Below are 16,733 nucleotides of genomic sequence, written 5' to 3' on the forward strand. Positions count from 1 at the left end.
CTTATTCTTACCATTCCATAACCTTCTTACTCTTTGACTTTATCCTTGGGTAGAACTGAATTATAATAAGGAGATAAGTTTATATATAAAACATACTTTGGGTATAGTATTTTCAGAGAATTGCTATTTAGCTGGAAATATTGCTGCCTATAAACCTGTAATATAATGAAAAGTTGTGTTTCCGGAATCCTATCTGCTGGAGCAAGTGAGGTAAGATTGTGCTTTTAATGCAAAGATTTTAAATTAAAAGAAAAAATTCATACTCATAATAAATATTTCACATGTTCTATCAGTACCTCTCCAGATATTCCAATGGCTTCTTCTGCAGCTCCATATTGACCAATATGTCCATTCTGCAGTCGTTCCAAAAGCTCCAATAAAGCAAAGTTTTTTTTCAATCCCCAAACACCTGAATCTCCTAGAATATAAAAATAACAACTAAATCTAACAAAATGGACTATTAATAATTTTACCTTTACTATACCTCAATAGTAATTTGTCATATATTTTAATCGTTAATATCTAAATTTTCAAAATTCAAATTTCCTCATTATCTTTTTATGTTAGAACTATTGTCTTGCTAAAATTCTCTTTAAAAAACAATTCCTTAGCATTGCAAGTAGAAACATATTTAAAGTTCTACTATTTTTCTATCATTTAACTCTATAAATCCTATCATTGATTTTTACTACATATATTAAACCAAAGGCTTTAAAATATTTTTTATATCAACTTTCAGTAAGAAACATATTTTCAATTACAACACAGAATAGCATACGTTTATTTATATATATATCAATAATTTTTTTAAATATGTGTATATATACATCTGAAACAAGAGTTTCACACACCAATATTCACCCTTACAGTGTGCAACACACCCACATTTTTGTTCTATTTCTTCTTTTAAAAATCATGCTCACAGCCAATTAAACTGATTTTATAACTACAAATAAGCTATGATTCATGTCTGAAAACCACTGTAAGAAACATACACTTAACCTAAAATAACTCCTTAGTAAAATGGAACTCAAACAGGTAAACATAATCTTTTTTCCCCACCTCTCATTTAAACTAGAATCTGCAGCACTCAGTGATTATAAAAACTCTTTTTCACACAAATAAAACAAGCAATTTTAAATCTTAAATACATACAATGTATTTTCCTACCTAGATCTGTTACTTGTCGATCAAAAGGGCAACGGATTGCTCTTCCATGAAGAGGCAGGCGGGTAAGACAGTCATGACAGACTGTGTGGCCACAAAGCAGAAGGCGAGGAACTTTATCTCCTTGCAAAGAAAAGACATCTTCACAAACTCCACACTCCAGCACCTGGTGTTTGGAAAGGAAACGTGCTCTTTGAATGATTTTTTTAAATATTTTATTTATTTATTCATGCGAGAAGGAGAGAGAGAGAGAGAGAGGCAGAGACACAGGAAGAGGGAGAAGTAGGCTCCGTGCAAGGAGCCCGACATGGGACTCGATCCTGGGTCTCCAGGATCAGGCCCTGTGCTGAAGGCGGCGTTAAACCACCAGGGCTGCCCCTCTTTGAATGATTTTAAAAGCACACATTCTTCAGGCCAAAAACTCAATCTAATACACTAAATTGATCTTGTTACATTATTCCTCCATGAAAAAAAGTCTCGGTCATAAAATGTTAAATCACCTTGTATCATTTTATCTGACAGCCCTACAAAAATTACATCATAGTAAAATCACCTTGAAATATCAAAGGTTAGGGACCAAGATAATGTTGTAAATTAACATCATCTTTCTCTTTTGAAAATTATGACTTGATTCATTGTATCTGAATCTGTGTAACATATTATTCTATCAAAGTTGGGTTCTTAAACAATTTTTCTGCAATTACCTACCCCCAAAAGACCATCATTAATTTGAACAGAAATCATTTGAATTATGTACTAGGGTAACAATTATCATTTATAAATGATAATGAACTTGTTCATTACAGAGTGTAATTTTCAAATATTTTCTAGTATCCACTTATATTACATCATGTAAAGTAAAGAAAGCAGTCAGCTAAGACTTGAATTTCAATTCGTTGTTCTCAATAAATATGCCCCTGGGTTAGGAAATATTTTGTCTATATAGTTCCAATTACAGGCACATGATTTGCCTGAGACCACGTAGTCAAAAGAATGGCAACAAGAATCGAGCATATTCTGTTTCCCAAGTCCATGAGGTTATGTTTTATAATTAATCAACAAACTATTTTTTTTTTATCAATGAAGCACTCTTGGTACCTTTATTTCCCAATATATCTGAAGTGTTATACAATTTTAATTTATTTTTAAAAATACCCACACTGAAATGTTCAATTGTACCACAAACTCCTAAGTCAGCTATCCATGACCTGTGACAATCTGGTCTCTGTCCTACTGCTTCATTGACACCCACTTAAGACTCAATTCCCAAACTATATAAAAAAATGTGTAGTTTCCAAAACATGACACACTGTTTTTGCCTCTTTTTTTATGCTAATGCCAAGGAAATAAACATTCTTCGAGTGGATCTTTTTTTTTTTTTAATTAATAAACAAATTTCTAAACAACTGTATTTGTCAGTCTACCCACAGCTCTGTCCAAGTGAAATAACCACACTATCTCTTGGGCCATCATGCACCACAGATAAGTGTTTATCTTAACATTGAAACACTTTGATTCCATTATTGGCTTCCAGCCTGTCTTTCCCTCTTAGACCAAAAAGCCCTCAGAAACTGGGCATCCCAAACAATCCAGTACTGGTGTGCTTATATAAATAAATCTGACAAAATAAAAAATTAAAAACAGTTCAGCTCAACCACCATCCCCCAACAAATACACAATGCAAGGTAAAAAAGAAAAGAAAAAAAAAGAAAATCCACATGGAAATAAGACTTAATCCATTAAAAATTTAAAATCAACTCTAATTAATTTGGACTTCGTGCATAAAATACAAACCTTCACTGTAAACTGAACATTCATAATTGGCTTACACCCCAGTATGGTTCAAAAGAGGCTTAAATGTAACATACATATCAAGAGAAAAGACATAAAAACAGCTCTTTAAACGTATGAAAAGATGTTCAATCTCACTCAAAGCACTTTGAAACGCACTTAAATCTAAACCAATATATTTTTTCAGATTAGATCAAACAGGTGGAAAACCCTTTGTGTAATCCTTTGTGTCAGCAAGTGTGTGGGAAAACAGATATTCTTAAACTTACTGACTGCTGTGAAATGTTTACTAAAACAGGCTTTAAGAAAGGCAATTTGACAATACCTATCAAAAGTTTACTTAGCTTAATAGTTGTATTTACAGAAATATATCTGACAAATATATCACAAGGGTGTGACAAGATCTCTAGATCATTCCTTACAGCGCCATTTGCATTTGCAAATGATGGGAAACAAAATAAATAGGTATCAGTATAGACTGGAAAATAAATTATAGTATATTCATATACTGCAAAACCACGCAGTCTATTGAGAAAGAGGTAGTTTCTTATGTATACACACAGAATTGTTTCATATGAATAAAGAAAAGTGAAAAATACATAGAATATTTAGCTTTTGCATAAAGCTGGGGAAGAAAGAGCATATATTTATATACGTATTTTTATACAGGCACACTATCTTTCTAGCAGTATACACAGGAAACGGATTACACTGGAATAGTAAATGGCTTCCTATGAGGAAGAAAACAGATGGGAAGAGTTACACATAAATTGTATTATACACAGACACTTAAATGTATCTTACATTTTTTAAAAAGGCAGGACAGAAGTTTCATTTAAATATCCTCGCTTAACATAAGAAAATGCTCTGCATCACTTGCCATCAGGGAAATACAAATCAAAACCACAATGAGATACCACCTCACACCAGTGAGAATGGTCAAAATTAACATGACAGGGAACAACAGGTGTTGGAGAGGATGTGGAAAAAAGGGAACCCTCTGCCCTGTTGGTGGGAATGTGAACTGGTGCAGCCACTCTGGAAAACTGTGTGGAGGTTCCTCAAAGAGTTAAAAATAGAGCTGCCCTACGACCCAGCAATTGCACTGCTGGGGATTTACCCCAAAGATTCAGATGCAATGAAACACCGGGACACCTGCACCCCGATGTTTCTAGCAGCAATGTCCACAATAGCCAAACTGTGGAAGGAGCCTCGGTGTCCTTCAAAAGATGAATGAATGGATAAAGATGTGGTCTGTATATAAAATGGGATATTACTCAGCCATTAGAAACGACAAATACCCACCATTTGCTTCAACGTGGATGGAACTGGAGGATATTATGCTGAGTGAAATAAGTCAATTGGAGGACAAACATTATATGGTCTCATTCATTTGGGGAATATAAAAAACAGTGAAAGAGATTAAAGAGGAAAACAGAGAAATGAGTGGGAAATATCAGAGAGGGAGATAGAACATGAGAGAATCCTAACTCTGGGAAGCGAACAAGGGGTAGTGGAAGGGGAGGCAGGCGGGGGGTGGGGGTGACTGGGTGATGGGCACTGAGGGGGGCACTGGGCAGGATGAGCACTGGGTGATATGCTATATGTTGGCAAATTGAACTCCAATAAAAATAAATAAATAATATCCTCGCTTAAATATCAAATTCATTCAGATACAGAAAAGATACAATAGAATTAGATATAAAATAAATGCAACATTTTTATATATGTTCTTATTTTTGTAATACAATAAATTTATGACCATAACCTCCAAAGAATCAAAATAAATTTTAGTGCATTGATATCTTTTATCTCTGACCCCATAATTGCACAAGATGAAAGAACTTGAGTTGCTACCACAGGTTTTTTCAAAAAGCACTGGTAATATACCACAGATTTACAAACCAAACACAAGTCCAAAAATAAACTTACTAGACTATTTCACATCAACTCAATAAACAAGAGTTAGATATTCTTCCTTCAGTGTTTATGAATAGGAACTGTGGTTAACAGCACAAGGAATTAAATCCTAAATAAGAAAAAAGCTCTTAATTTTATCAACTTCACAAATATGTCAAATGGAGCTTCAAACTAATATCACATGTAAATTAAATTTTAATAAGCCAGACCATATTTTTTTTAAGTTCTTATTTTTTTAATAATCTCTACCCCAACATGGGGCTCGAACTCATGACTCAAAAATCAAGAGTAGCACACTCCTACAGCTGAGCCAGCCAGGTACCCTAACCAGACTAAGAAGACTCACTCTGCAAATGAAACTTTCCTGGGGCACCTGGGTGGCTGAGCAGGTTGGGCGCCTGCTTTCAGCTCAGGTCCTGATCTCGGTCGGAGTCCTGGGATGGAGCCCCAAATCCAGGCCCCTGCTCAGCAGGGAGCCTGCTTCTCCCTCTCCATTTACCCCTTCCCCACACTCATGCTCGCTCTTTCTCTGAAATAAATTAAGAAAAAATTCGAAAACAAAAAAACTTTCCTGATTTTTTTTTCTTTTGGAATGTAAGTAATTTCATAACGTCAAATTTTGCCTTTAACTTCTCTAATTTGAAAAAACCCTGTCATTATCAACTCATTCACTAAACACATTATTTCACACTTTCACATTATAGACTTCAACTTTTACCTTCCAATGAATAATTTCTGCTTTCATCTACAAAAATGACAATTAGTTGGATTTTTAAAAATTTATGCCATCATACCCCTTACAAATTACGGCATAAGGATCTTGACGAAAAGGACTACCCTCCTGCACAGCTCAGGCACATTCTATGTGTGAAGACAAAAAACACACAAAGTGAACCTCTAACATATCAAACTCTGTGCTGTAACAAATTTGAGTCATATGAGGCTTTCATATATATATATATATAGAGAGAGAGAGAGAGAGAGAGAGAGAAAGAGAGAGATTTTAAGGCAACTAGAGTAACAATAATAGATACACCAATAATATCCATTGTAATTACAACTTGATTCAGTATAATTCACAAAATAATCTCCAGGGATCCTCTATTTAGGTAAAGCACAATTTAATAAATAAGACTCCGATCATACAACGTGTCTAACAACAGTGCCGCTCTGTATCTCAGATAAAGCTGTGTACCTTCAGGGTACCTTTATTAATACACAAAGGCCAGGCGAATTAAAAGCCATCAACAAGTGATAGCATACCTGTGAGCAGAAATGTTGTAGCATTTGTTGTCATACGAGACTAACAATAGGTGAAGAATCACAGATGGGTCTTACCAAGATCTTAAAATAACTTCAGATATTATCTGGAATATTGATTCTCAACCATTAAAATCACATTAAAATCGCTTCTAGGGATGTTTAAAAAAAATATGCTGATGTCGTGTTAATCAGAACTGGGGGAGGAGGTGTGTATCAGCAGGGTTTGTTTGTTTGTTTGTTTGTTTGTTTAAGTCCTCAGTTATTGGGGGCTCAGCGGCTTAGCACCTGCCTTCCGCCCAGGTCACGATCCTGGAGACCTGGGATAGAGTCCCACATTCGGCTCCCTGCATGGAGCCTGCTTCTCCCTCTGCTTGTGTCTCTGCCTCTGTTTCTCATGAATAAATAAATAAAATCTTAAAAAAAAAAATCCTCAGTTATTCTACTATGTAGCCAGTAATGACAATTACCAATAACTCAGATTACAACAATCCTGAAAGTTATTACAAGACACTGAGATCAGTTCTCCCTTGCACATCTTCCCATAGGTCGAGAGTGGAGGGCAAGGATGAATCCCACGTATTTCAATTGATCTTTCTTTCTTTCTTTCTTTCTTTCTTTAGATTTTATTATTTACTTATTCATGAGAGACACCGAGAGAAAGAGACACAGGCAGAGACAGAAGCAGGCTCCGTGCAGGGAGCCCGGCATGGGACTCGACCCCAACCCCGGGTCTCCAGGATCACGCCCTGGGCCGAAAGCGGCGCTAAACCGCTGAGCCCCCTGGGATGCCCCCACCTGATTTCTTAATCAATGAATCTTGAAGCATGTAAGCACACTAGAATTTGGAACCTGAAGCACAGAGCAATCCCCATATCCCAATGCCCAGCCACGATGCTGCTGGGACGCGTCCCAAACGTGTGGACAGTCCGTACTCACGAGCGAGGAGGGGCCCGACTAACCAACCCCACACGTCTGGTGATAGGAGGAGGACAATAATGAAAACCAGAGCTAAAAAGGCAGTCACCCCTGGATCTGTCGGAGGGGAGGAGAACGGAGGGGGGAAGGGAGGGGAGGGCTAGTGACGCCAGGAGGGGCGCAGAGGCCCAGCGAAGACGGCGGAGCGCGGCCGCCAGACCTCAGGGACGAACCCAGGGGAGGCCGCAGGTGGGGAACACAGCACGCAAGGCCCCTCACCTTCACCACGGCCGTCCCGCGGCCGCCCTGCCGGCCAGCGTCCAGTCCCGCTCCAGGCTTGTTTACAATCAGGGTAGCCATCCTACGCGGAGCGGCGCCGCAGGAGCAGCCGTCACGGCCTCCAACGGAGGGGCGGGGCCCAGCCGCCTACCCAGAGGCCTCCGCGCTCGCCGCCGGCGCACAGGCGCAGTAGGACGCGCGGAGCGCCGCGGGGCTGACCTTTGCCCCTCTTCTTCCGCCAGTCCCTACCTCTTCGGCGGCGCCGCCTCGTGTATTTGAACGCTTTGCTGTTTGTATTCTTATTCAAAATGCGGTCTGCATCTGCAAATGGCAGAAGGGATACAAATAAAGGAAATTAAAAAAAAAAAGAAGGGATAAAGCAAGAAGCAAAGTTTCGAGAGGAAGCCCCCGCTTCGATCACCATCTTCGCCTAATGGCAGGCGAGACGCGGGATGGGGAGTGGACTACATCTCCCTGCATGCAATGCGGCTCTGCTTATAAACTACAAATCCCAGCTTGCAAAATCCTTGTCCGCCCGCGCCCCCCCTTCTGTGCGATGCGCGTCTTTGGGACGCTGCGCGCTGTCACCGAGGAGTGGTTTCTTGAAATCGTGATGCGTGACTGCGGCTGGGAAATAGGGAGGTAATGGACAGGTGTCTAAGGAGCGAGGGATGGCTTCGGTGAAAGGAAGCCGCTGAGTCCGTCCGTGAAGGACGTGATAAAGAAGAGACTTGAAGGCGGCAGCAGCGCGGAGAACCCCGTGGGGAGCGAGGTGGCGCTTCGCGAACGTCGGCTCTTCCGTTCGCTTCCGGGCTGCGCTGAACCTGTGCGGCTGCCGTAGGCCGGGGGTCGGTAGCGCCGGTCAGGATGGAAGTGAATCCCCCCAAACAGGAGCACCTGCTGGCCCTGAAAGGTAGACTTTTACGCAGCTGACTCCCTCTAGTCTGTTTTGTCCTCTTCTCTCGCTGGTTCTCGAAGTGGTTGCCACAAAGACCCGGTCCCGGGGACTCAGGCCTCGTCTTTTCCTTCGACGCTGTTAGTGGCCGCCTTCCTGCCCTGCCCTGGGGCGACGAGCGGAAGGAGGGGGTTCTTCTCCTTGGGGCTCTCAGGTCTGACGGCCTCTCCCTAGAGAGGAACGGATAACCTGGTAAATCACCGGAGGTGGTACTGCTGCACCTGCCAGGCTGCAGGGGGTGTCGTGGGGATGGGACAGTTCATGTCAACCTCCGTTTTCTGTGCATGGCAAGAAAACTTGTAGTGAATTTGGTGATTTAGGGGAAAACCCACAGGGCTGGAATTCTTACTGTTTTCTGAAAACCTTTTGTTTAAGATAGCTTCAGCTTTATTTTCTCTTCTGCTTCCACAAACGTGTTTTTTCTTGTTTCTTTTTCTTTTCCTTTCTTTCCTTCTTCCCTCCCTTCCTTCCTCCCTCCTTCCCTCTCTCTCTCTCCCTCCCTCCCTCCCTCCCTCCCTCTACTGTGTGGTCACCAATAAATTCTTGGACTGAGCTGGGAAAAGGCTCAATAGATTACTTGAATTCAGTTAAGTTGCACTGACCTTCCTGGTTCCCAGTTGTGATGTGAGCATCAGACGTTCCAGAAGCTCACCAGTGCCATCCTTAACAAAATCAGATACTCCTAGCTGAGGATAATACGTTTATCTCTGGCTGTAGGATTAACAAACGATATTAAAGTTGCTTTTAAGTATTTATTTATTCATGAGACAGAGAGAGGCAGAGACACAGGCAGAGGGAGAAGCAGGCTCCATGCAGGGAGCCTGATGCGGGACTCGATCCCGGGTCTCTAGGATCGCGCCCTGAGCCAAAGGCAGATGCTCAACCACTGAGCCACCCAGGGATCCCAGAAAACAACTGTATTAAATAATACAGCAATAGGATCTGGAAGCTCAGCCTGAGCAAATGAGCTAGACTGAAATGGGTTCTTCTATAGAAAAAGGGAAAGAAACTGTCTTTTCTTCTTCTTAATCTCATGTGAAGTATGTGGAATAGATTTTACTTAATATCTATCAGAAATGTAAGAGACTTTTTCAGGATCACAGAGCTAGCAAGCGATTGGAGGCAATATTTTAGCCCAAGGCCTTTATCTTTCCAAGACTCCATGTTGCCTCCTGATGGAGGAGGCCGCATTTTCAGAGAACATTTTCCCATTAACTACTTTGACGGGGAATCTGAAACAGTTCTCTTAGCTGCTGGGTATCAATTTACGCAAACTGAAAGCTATTAAACGCCAAGTTACATTGCAGCGATGTGGAAGCTAAGTGCCATTGGGTAGTTTTCTATTATTCTTTATTTCCTGAAACAGAAGATCACCTGGGAAAGAGTATTTTAGCAGCCTAAGAGGACAAGTGCTGTGAAGTTCACTGATAGTTTCAGTTTTATTAAAGCTCCTCGGTATCATTGTTCCCCCTTGCTACTCAAGAATTTTCACAAGTTGTGGGGCACCTGCCTTGCTCAGTTGATGGAGCATGTGACTCTCCATCTTGGGGTAGTGAGTCCAAGCCTCACATTGGATGTAGAGGTTACTTTAAAAAATAAAAAAAATTACTGAAAAAAATAATTGTCACAGATTTTAATTTTACTAATTATTGGATGCCAAGTGTACCAATTTATATAGTCATTTAAGTTTCTTATATACGTAAAATACTAAGAAGCTCTCCGAACCTTATCATCCTTGGAATACAATGTTGAATAAGTTCTTTAAAAAAAAAAAAAAAAAAAAGGAAGAATTCTCAGTGCCATATTTTACAATGTAAGGAAAAGGAAAGGAAAAAATAAAACTATTATTAATGCTTTTAAGAATATGCTGTCTGTGTTTATGTTCATATTAAAATTGTGGATGGTAAGGATCACAGTCATTTATGAATTTAAGTTGTCACATCTGTTAGTGGACACTGACAATAGGTAAAAAGAATCATTATGCGATTAATTACTTCTGACTTTTCAGAATCAGTGGTCAATGAATACTGTGACATCATGACAGGAGTTCCCACCCATCATCATTCTAGCAATAGGCGAATCCCTTTGAAAGGTTCTCTAATGATTTGGGGGAGAAGAAATACAACCTCTCATTTTTTTTTTTCCAACAGTAATTAGGATTTGAAAGAGCCTGAATTATGGCTCCTGCAACTTTGGACTTGGTTAGGAAACCTACCTATATGCTGAAATTTATTATCAATGACTTCATTTGGGGCAACTTGAAGACTTTGTTGTTATGAGAGGGAAAAAAAGTGAGGTCTAGCCTTCCTCCTCCTCCTCCTCCAAAGTGGAATTCAGGAGCCATGGTACCAAGGTCTTGATATTCTGAAAGTGCTCCATTTATACAAAAGAGACTGTCATAGACCCAGTTCCTAGCCTGGTTAAAATTCAGAGTTAAACTATTTTTATGTTATTAGTGTTTACAACTGCAAATGAAATAAAGTCATTAAGTATTCTATCTCTGTATTTGGTAGAATTCATATAATTTTAAAGTATTAAATGATCATTTTTCTTAAGGCATTAAAAATTACAATGATTTTCATTGTCCTCAATTCAGCTGTCTCAAATTTCTAAGTACCATAACATTTTTGTTATCTTCAGATGAATCTAGTATTCTAAGAATCACTAATTTACTCTGTTTTTTGCTATAGTCTTAAGATTATTATTACCTACTATGATAATGATGGTAGTTCCAAGTCCTTTATATCTGTTAAGTTAGACACATTGACTACTGGCAGTGATCTTATAGGGCTGGCAGTGATCTTATAGGGCATCTAATCCAAATTCCTTTATTTTGGTAAGATAAAGCATTTCCAGTTTTGTGGATTAAATTTGCATTTACCAACAGCACTTGGTAAAATGTCATATTGGGATTGGTTTTGTCTTTCTTTTTCCCTATTTGTGTGTAGGCTATCCCTACCATATCTTACTCTTTGCAATACTTCCACTTTAGGTCCTGTTTCCCTCTGATTTGGAAAGAGAGTCTTGTAATTATAAATTACATTCTAGCGCTGAGGAGCACATCTAAGAAATGTTCTCTTCATTAAGAGTGACTGGATTACTGCAGGATGACTACAGAAGTAATATTACATTATCGACCATATGAGAATGATCCCACACAACTGCTAAAAATTGCAGAGAAAGCAATTCAAGACTTTCCTACACGTCCACTAGCGAGATTTATTCCTTGGTTTCTGCATGATGGGTCCAAACTTCTACTCAAACCTAAAAGATCACCACCTGTGATTTCTGAAGAGGCAGCTGAAGATGTGAAACAGTACTTAACCATTTCAGAACACGATGCTAAATCACAGAGTTATGATTGCACAGTAGATCTTTTGGAATTTCAACCTAATTTAAAAAAAAGGAAGCACTTAATCCGGTCACACTCACTGAATGAACAGACTAATTGTGGAAATCTAGATAAACAATCAGAGAAGGGAAGACAGCACAAGAAGAGGTTTTGGAGTGTTTCACTTCCCAGCAGTAATTGTACTGAAAATATTTTTCCTTTGTCTAAGAAATTGCAAGATAGTTTAAAGGCACTGAATTTGCATTCACTTTACAGAGCAAGATGGACTATAGAGCACGCTATTTGTAACAACCAAACTCTGGAAGACATTTGGGCAAAACTCAATCAAATTATCAGGCACAATGAACTTCCATCTTGTAATGCAACCTTTCAGAGACACTTAGACCAAATATGGGTGTTCTGTGATATTATGTACTGTGAATATGTGGGAAATCTTCTTAAAGGAAGGTTAGCTCTTACTGGGAAAATGAATTTATTCATGCATAAATATGGTGTTATTTTTAGTATGTAATGAATTTCACTGTCAAAGAGAAGAATATTCTGAATAAACTGAATATGATCTGAAATAGTGAGATCAATAAATTTTTATGGGTTTTTAAATTTTTCATTTGACCCTTCACTAATACATCCTATTCATTCTTAATATTGTAAAAAGTTGTGTGGTAATTTGTATACCGTTGTTTTCTAGAAATAAATGTTTATCAGATGAGTTCTTAGACTTATCCATTAACTCAAGAGCTTTCTGGGTTATACTTTTAGTAGTCTTCTAAATGAATCGTGATAAATTACTTGTACCCAGTTTACAGGGAAAATGTTCTATTCCTTTTGTCCTGTTACTTTTCCAGTGGTTGAATTAGATATTGCCGTGAATGATAGCAGATAGTTTGGATTTTGGTAAAGCCTCAAAATGTAACATTGTAGTGTTTTTTCTTTTTTCCTTTAAAGCATAATAATTTTTTTTCCAAAAATAAAACCAGTTCTATTGCAAATGTTATTCAAGTAGCATGAACATAGTTCAAATTGGGAAACTAGACCAGACTCCACTGATGCTTCCAAAAATCTGTAACTGACAATTATTTGATGTGGAATTTTGAAACAAAAGTACAAAATGTATAATTTGCCATAGACTGTAATGTATCTTTAAGTTATAACTTATTTTGAAGGGAAATATCAAATGTAGATCAGAGATTCTTATTCTTTAATCTAGTACAAGTATTTCAGCCTTACTGATGGTTAATGCTGATTACTAGTTGACTGGTTCCTGTGAGTTTCCCGTAAGCAAAATGTTATAAATTGGGTTTACACTTCACGTCATAAAAATACCCAAAGTGATCATACAATAAAAGTTATATGTAAAAATGTATTTATTTAGCAAATTTAAACTTTTTTTAAATTTTTATTTATTATTTATAATAGTCACACAGAGAGTGTGAGAGAGAGAGAGAGAGAGAGAGAGAGAGAGAGGCAGAGACACAGGCAGAGGAAGAAGCAGGCTCCATGCACCGGGAGCCCAACGTGGGATTCGATCCCGGGTTTCCAGGATCGCACCCTGGGCCAAAGGCAGGCGCCAAACCGCTGCGCCACCCAGGGACCCCCTATTTAGCAAATTTAAATACCTACCATGAGATAGATGTTAGAATGTAGTATGGAAGGAGAGAAACATGGACTTTGTTCTTACAGAGCTCATATGGAGTTATTCTCATTACAAGGTCAAACCAACTCCCTGGGAGAAAAAAAAAAGTAAGACTGTAGTCTTTCTGGAACGAAGACACACATTTGTCTTGTGGTACTTGATTTGGTAAGGGCTCAATAATACATGTACATGCAATTTGGAGAGATTCTTCATAGCCTGAGTGAGCTGAGGTTGCTAAAGAGCAAACTACTAATTTTTTAAAAAATTATTTATTCATTCATTCATTCATTCATTCATTCATCCATTCATGAGAGACACAGAGGCAGGGACACAGGGAGAGGGAGAAACAGGATCCCTGTGGGAACCCAATGTGGGACTTGATCCCAAGACCCAGGAATCACGCCCTGAGCCAAAGGCAGACACTCAACCACTGAGCCACCTGGGCATCCTCAAGCTACTAATTTTTAAATAAAGAGATAATCTTTTCCAATTAGGTTTCAGTCTGTCCAAATACTGTTTTAACTACTTTCAGTTACATTTTTATTGTCTCAAGTGAGCCTGCTGTCCAGAAAATAATCATCATGTGTATGAATGCTTCCAAATGTCTTTAAATAAAAAAATCACCAGGTCTGGAGGGAATTTCTGAGGTCACTTCTTCAGTAATTACTTCCTTTTTCTTTCCTTAATCATCTTTTCACCATGGACAGCTGCAGAAATGTCAAGAAGTTATTCAGTATTGCCAGCAAGCTTTGCAGCTTTGCAAATAAGAGTTGTTAATATTATTGGGCAGTCATAGACAGTGGATTTAATTTGTTTAGGTCTTATTTACCAGAAGGCTGCTAAACAAGGGTTAAAAGTTATGTAACTTGAACAGAACACAATTTTTTTCTGATGTAGTTTTATTATTTTGAAATGATTGTTCACAGCACTGAAAATACAAGGTACAATCAAGTCATGAGATTGTTATGGACGTTTTTTATCCGGATATCATACTTAAAAAAATATTTAAATTCAATTTAGTTAACATATACTGTATTATTAGTTACTGGGGTAGAATTTACTGATTCATCAGTTGCATGTAACATGCAGTGCTCATTATGTCACGTGCCTTCCTTAATGACCATCACCAAATTACCTCTTCCCCCCATTTACCTCCTTTCCAACCACCCTTAGTTTGTTTCCTAGAGATTAGTATCCCTTATGGTTTGTCTCCCTCTCTTTTGTCATCTTATTTGGTAATTCCTTCCCTTTCTGTATATTCATCCATTTTGTGTCTCAAATTCCATGTGTGAGTGAAATCATACGGTATTTGTCTTTCTCTGACTTATTTTGCTTAGCATAACACCCTCTAGTTCCATACATGTTATTGCAAAGTTTCATTCTTTTTGATAGCTGGGTAATATTCCATTTTTATGTGTATACCACACCTTCTGTATCCAGTCACCTATCAGTGGATATCTAGGTTCTTTACACATCTTGGCTATTATGGACATTGCTGCTATAGACATTGAGGTGCACATTCCCCTTTGAATCACTATGTGTGTATTCTTTGGATAAATACCTAGTAATGTAATTGCTGGGTTTTGGGGAGCTCTATTTTTAACTTTTTGAGGAATCTACATACTGTTCTTGCAGAGTGGCTGCCCCAGTTTCTATGCCCACCAACAGTGTGAGAGTGTTGCCCTTTCTCTACATCCTTGCCAACATCTATTGTTTCCTGAGTTGTTAATTTTAGCCAAGAATCACACTTTATTAAAAGAGTTTCAACGAGACTCCAAACTCTGGGAAATGAACAGGGGGTACTGGAATGGGAGGTGACAGGGGAATGGGGTGACTGGGTGACAGGCACTGGGGGGCACTTGACGGGATGAGCATGGGGTGTTATACTATATGTTGGCAAATCGAACTCCAATAAAAAATATATATATATGTTTTTAAAGTTTCTTTGCCTTCATATGTGGCAGATTTAAATTTTTCTCACTTGTATCAATTGCTTTCTACGTCTTTGAGAAGCAAGGAAAGAGCAATCAGACGTGGAAAACTCAAGGTTGAGTTATACGGCAAATAGTGCTCCTGATTTCAAAAGAAGGAGAGATCCATTTCTGATCTACCTAGACAATACTTAGGTAATTAAGACCTAAGAATTTAGAATCCACTGCTACTTTGAAGCTTTTTAGAGTATTTAGAACCTTAGGACTGAAGATTCTAGCACTAGCTAATAGAAGGACTCTGCACTATTTCTCATTTCCACTGTTAAGTCATAGATTTGGAAGATAATTGGGGACACAAGAATGTGCACAGAAAGGTGAATCTCTGAGGGCATTTGATAAAGTACTGATAGCATTTACTATTTAGGAAAGTGGTAGCAGTACCATAATATTATTTTTTACCTGACAACCTCTCTACCTTCAGATAAATGTGAAATTCAATAAACGAAAGATGTGGAGGGTATCATATGTATTTAACTTCATTTGCCAATTCATCAAATATCTTAAAGGCCATTTTTTCGAGAATTTCAGAGATGAGCTCCTGCATGATGATTCACTTTGATATAATGTGTTCAAAACGCCCAGAATTCACAGTTCACAAACTTGAAATTATTCAGAGACTAGACAGGCAAGACTATAGAAAATAGTTAAGGACTCTGAACTTGAAGAAGATTCTCCCTAATCTAATTCTTTCATGTTATTTCCAAGCAAAATGTATACACAAGTTGAACTTGGCCCAGTTCATTAGTTCATTAATTTCATAAATTATTGAAGACTTACACACGTTTTTTTTTTTTTAATAAGATAACAGTTGAAACCTAGATTTCATAATAATGTCTGTGTTTTGTGAGTTCCAATGAGAATGGTGCCATACATGACGCTAGTTGCTGTGTGTAGTGATTACGTGATTTGGCACTTGGCTGAAAATCACATACTCTTTTTGCCTCTTTAATTTTTGACCAAGAATCTTTTTTAACATTGAAGGCTGAATGTAAGATTATCTTTTAATAACCAGTGCTTTACTGGGGTGCCTAGGTGGTTCAATGGGTTAACCCAACTCTTGACTTCTCAGGTTGTGATTTCAGAGTTATAACATCAAGCCTGGCTTCAGGCTCCATGCTTCTCTCCCTCTCCTTCTGACCTTCCTCCCATCTATATGTACTCTCTCTAAATATATAAAGTGAATACATCTTTTAAAAATGAATAACCAGTGCTTTATATTTCCTCTGCCAGGTTTGTTAAACCTTACTTTTTGTTGGTATTTGCTCTTTTCCAACTAACATTACATGTAATATTCGAGGTCCATTAATTTGCTGTAAGACAGGAAATAATGGGTTTTGATATGTCATACTTTTAAGTTACTACTGGGCTTTCCCAGTTTGTGTTTCAAAATCTGCAATATGACAAACTGTGCTTTATAGTAGTTTTCTTTGAGTCTTCAGGGTGATAGTATTCTTAAGCAACTGCTAT

General features: G+C 38.4%; 3 protein-coding genes across 7 annotated transcripts in view; 2 read left to right on the forward strand and 1 right to left on the reverse strand.

Moving 5' to 3' along the window:
- TRIM23 (tripartite motif containing 23) overlaps window positions 1–7,719 on the reverse strand; it is a 31,416-nt gene extending 23,697 nt beyond the window's left edge. For both annotated transcript variants that reach the window (XM_041766790.1, XM_041766789.1), the window contains exons 1-3: window positions 7,336–7,719; window positions 1,171–1,333; window positions 297–418 (exon numbers count right to left, since the gene is read on the reverse strand). In XM_041766790.1, coding sequence (XP_041622724.1) covers window positions 297–418; window positions 1,171–1,333; window positions 7,336–7,416 — 366 coding nt within the window. In that variant the 5' untranslated portion in view covers window positions 7,417–7,719. The remainder of the gene's footprint in view (window positions 1–296; window positions 419–1,170; window positions 1,334–7,335) is intronic.
- Window positions 7,720–8,109: 390 nt separating this feature from the next.
- The window catches only part of TRAPPC13 (trafficking protein particle complex subunit 13), a 38,313-nt gene continuing 29,689 nt past the window's right edge, over window positions 8,110–16,733 (forward strand). For all 4 annotated transcript variants that reach the window (XM_041766791.1, XM_041766792.1, XM_041766793.1 and 1 more), the window contains exon 1: window positions 8,110–8,248. In XM_041766791.1, coding sequence (XP_041622725.1) covers window positions 8,203–8,248 — 46 coding nt within the window. In that variant the 5' untranslated portion in view covers window positions 8,110–8,202. The remainder of the gene's footprint in view (window positions 8,249–16,733) is intronic.
- On the forward strand, window positions 8,113–12,208 carry SHLD3 (shieldin complex subunit 3). Its single transcript, XM_041766795.1, has 2 exons — window positions 8,113–8,248; window positions 11,283–12,208. The coding sequence occupies exon 2, from the start codon at window positions 11,398–11,400 to the stop codon at window positions 12,151–12,153; it is 756 nt and encodes a 251-aa protein (XP_041622729.1). The 5' UTR covers window positions 8,113–8,248; window positions 11,283–11,397; the 3' UTR covers window positions 12,154–12,208.

This window comes from Vulpes lagopus, chromosome 8, assembly GCF_018345385.1.
Source record: "Vulpes lagopus strain Blue_001 chromosome 8, ASM1834538v1, whole genome shotgun sequence".
NCBI classification, from domain to species: Eukaryota; Metazoa; Chordata; class Mammalia; order Carnivora; family Canidae; genus Vulpes; species Vulpes lagopus.

Excerpts from the sequence above, each read along its gene's own strand:
- SHLD3 (XM_041766795.1), top strand. The coding sequence starts at position 11,398 with ATGACTACAGAAGTAATATTACATTATCGACCATATGAGAATGATCCC.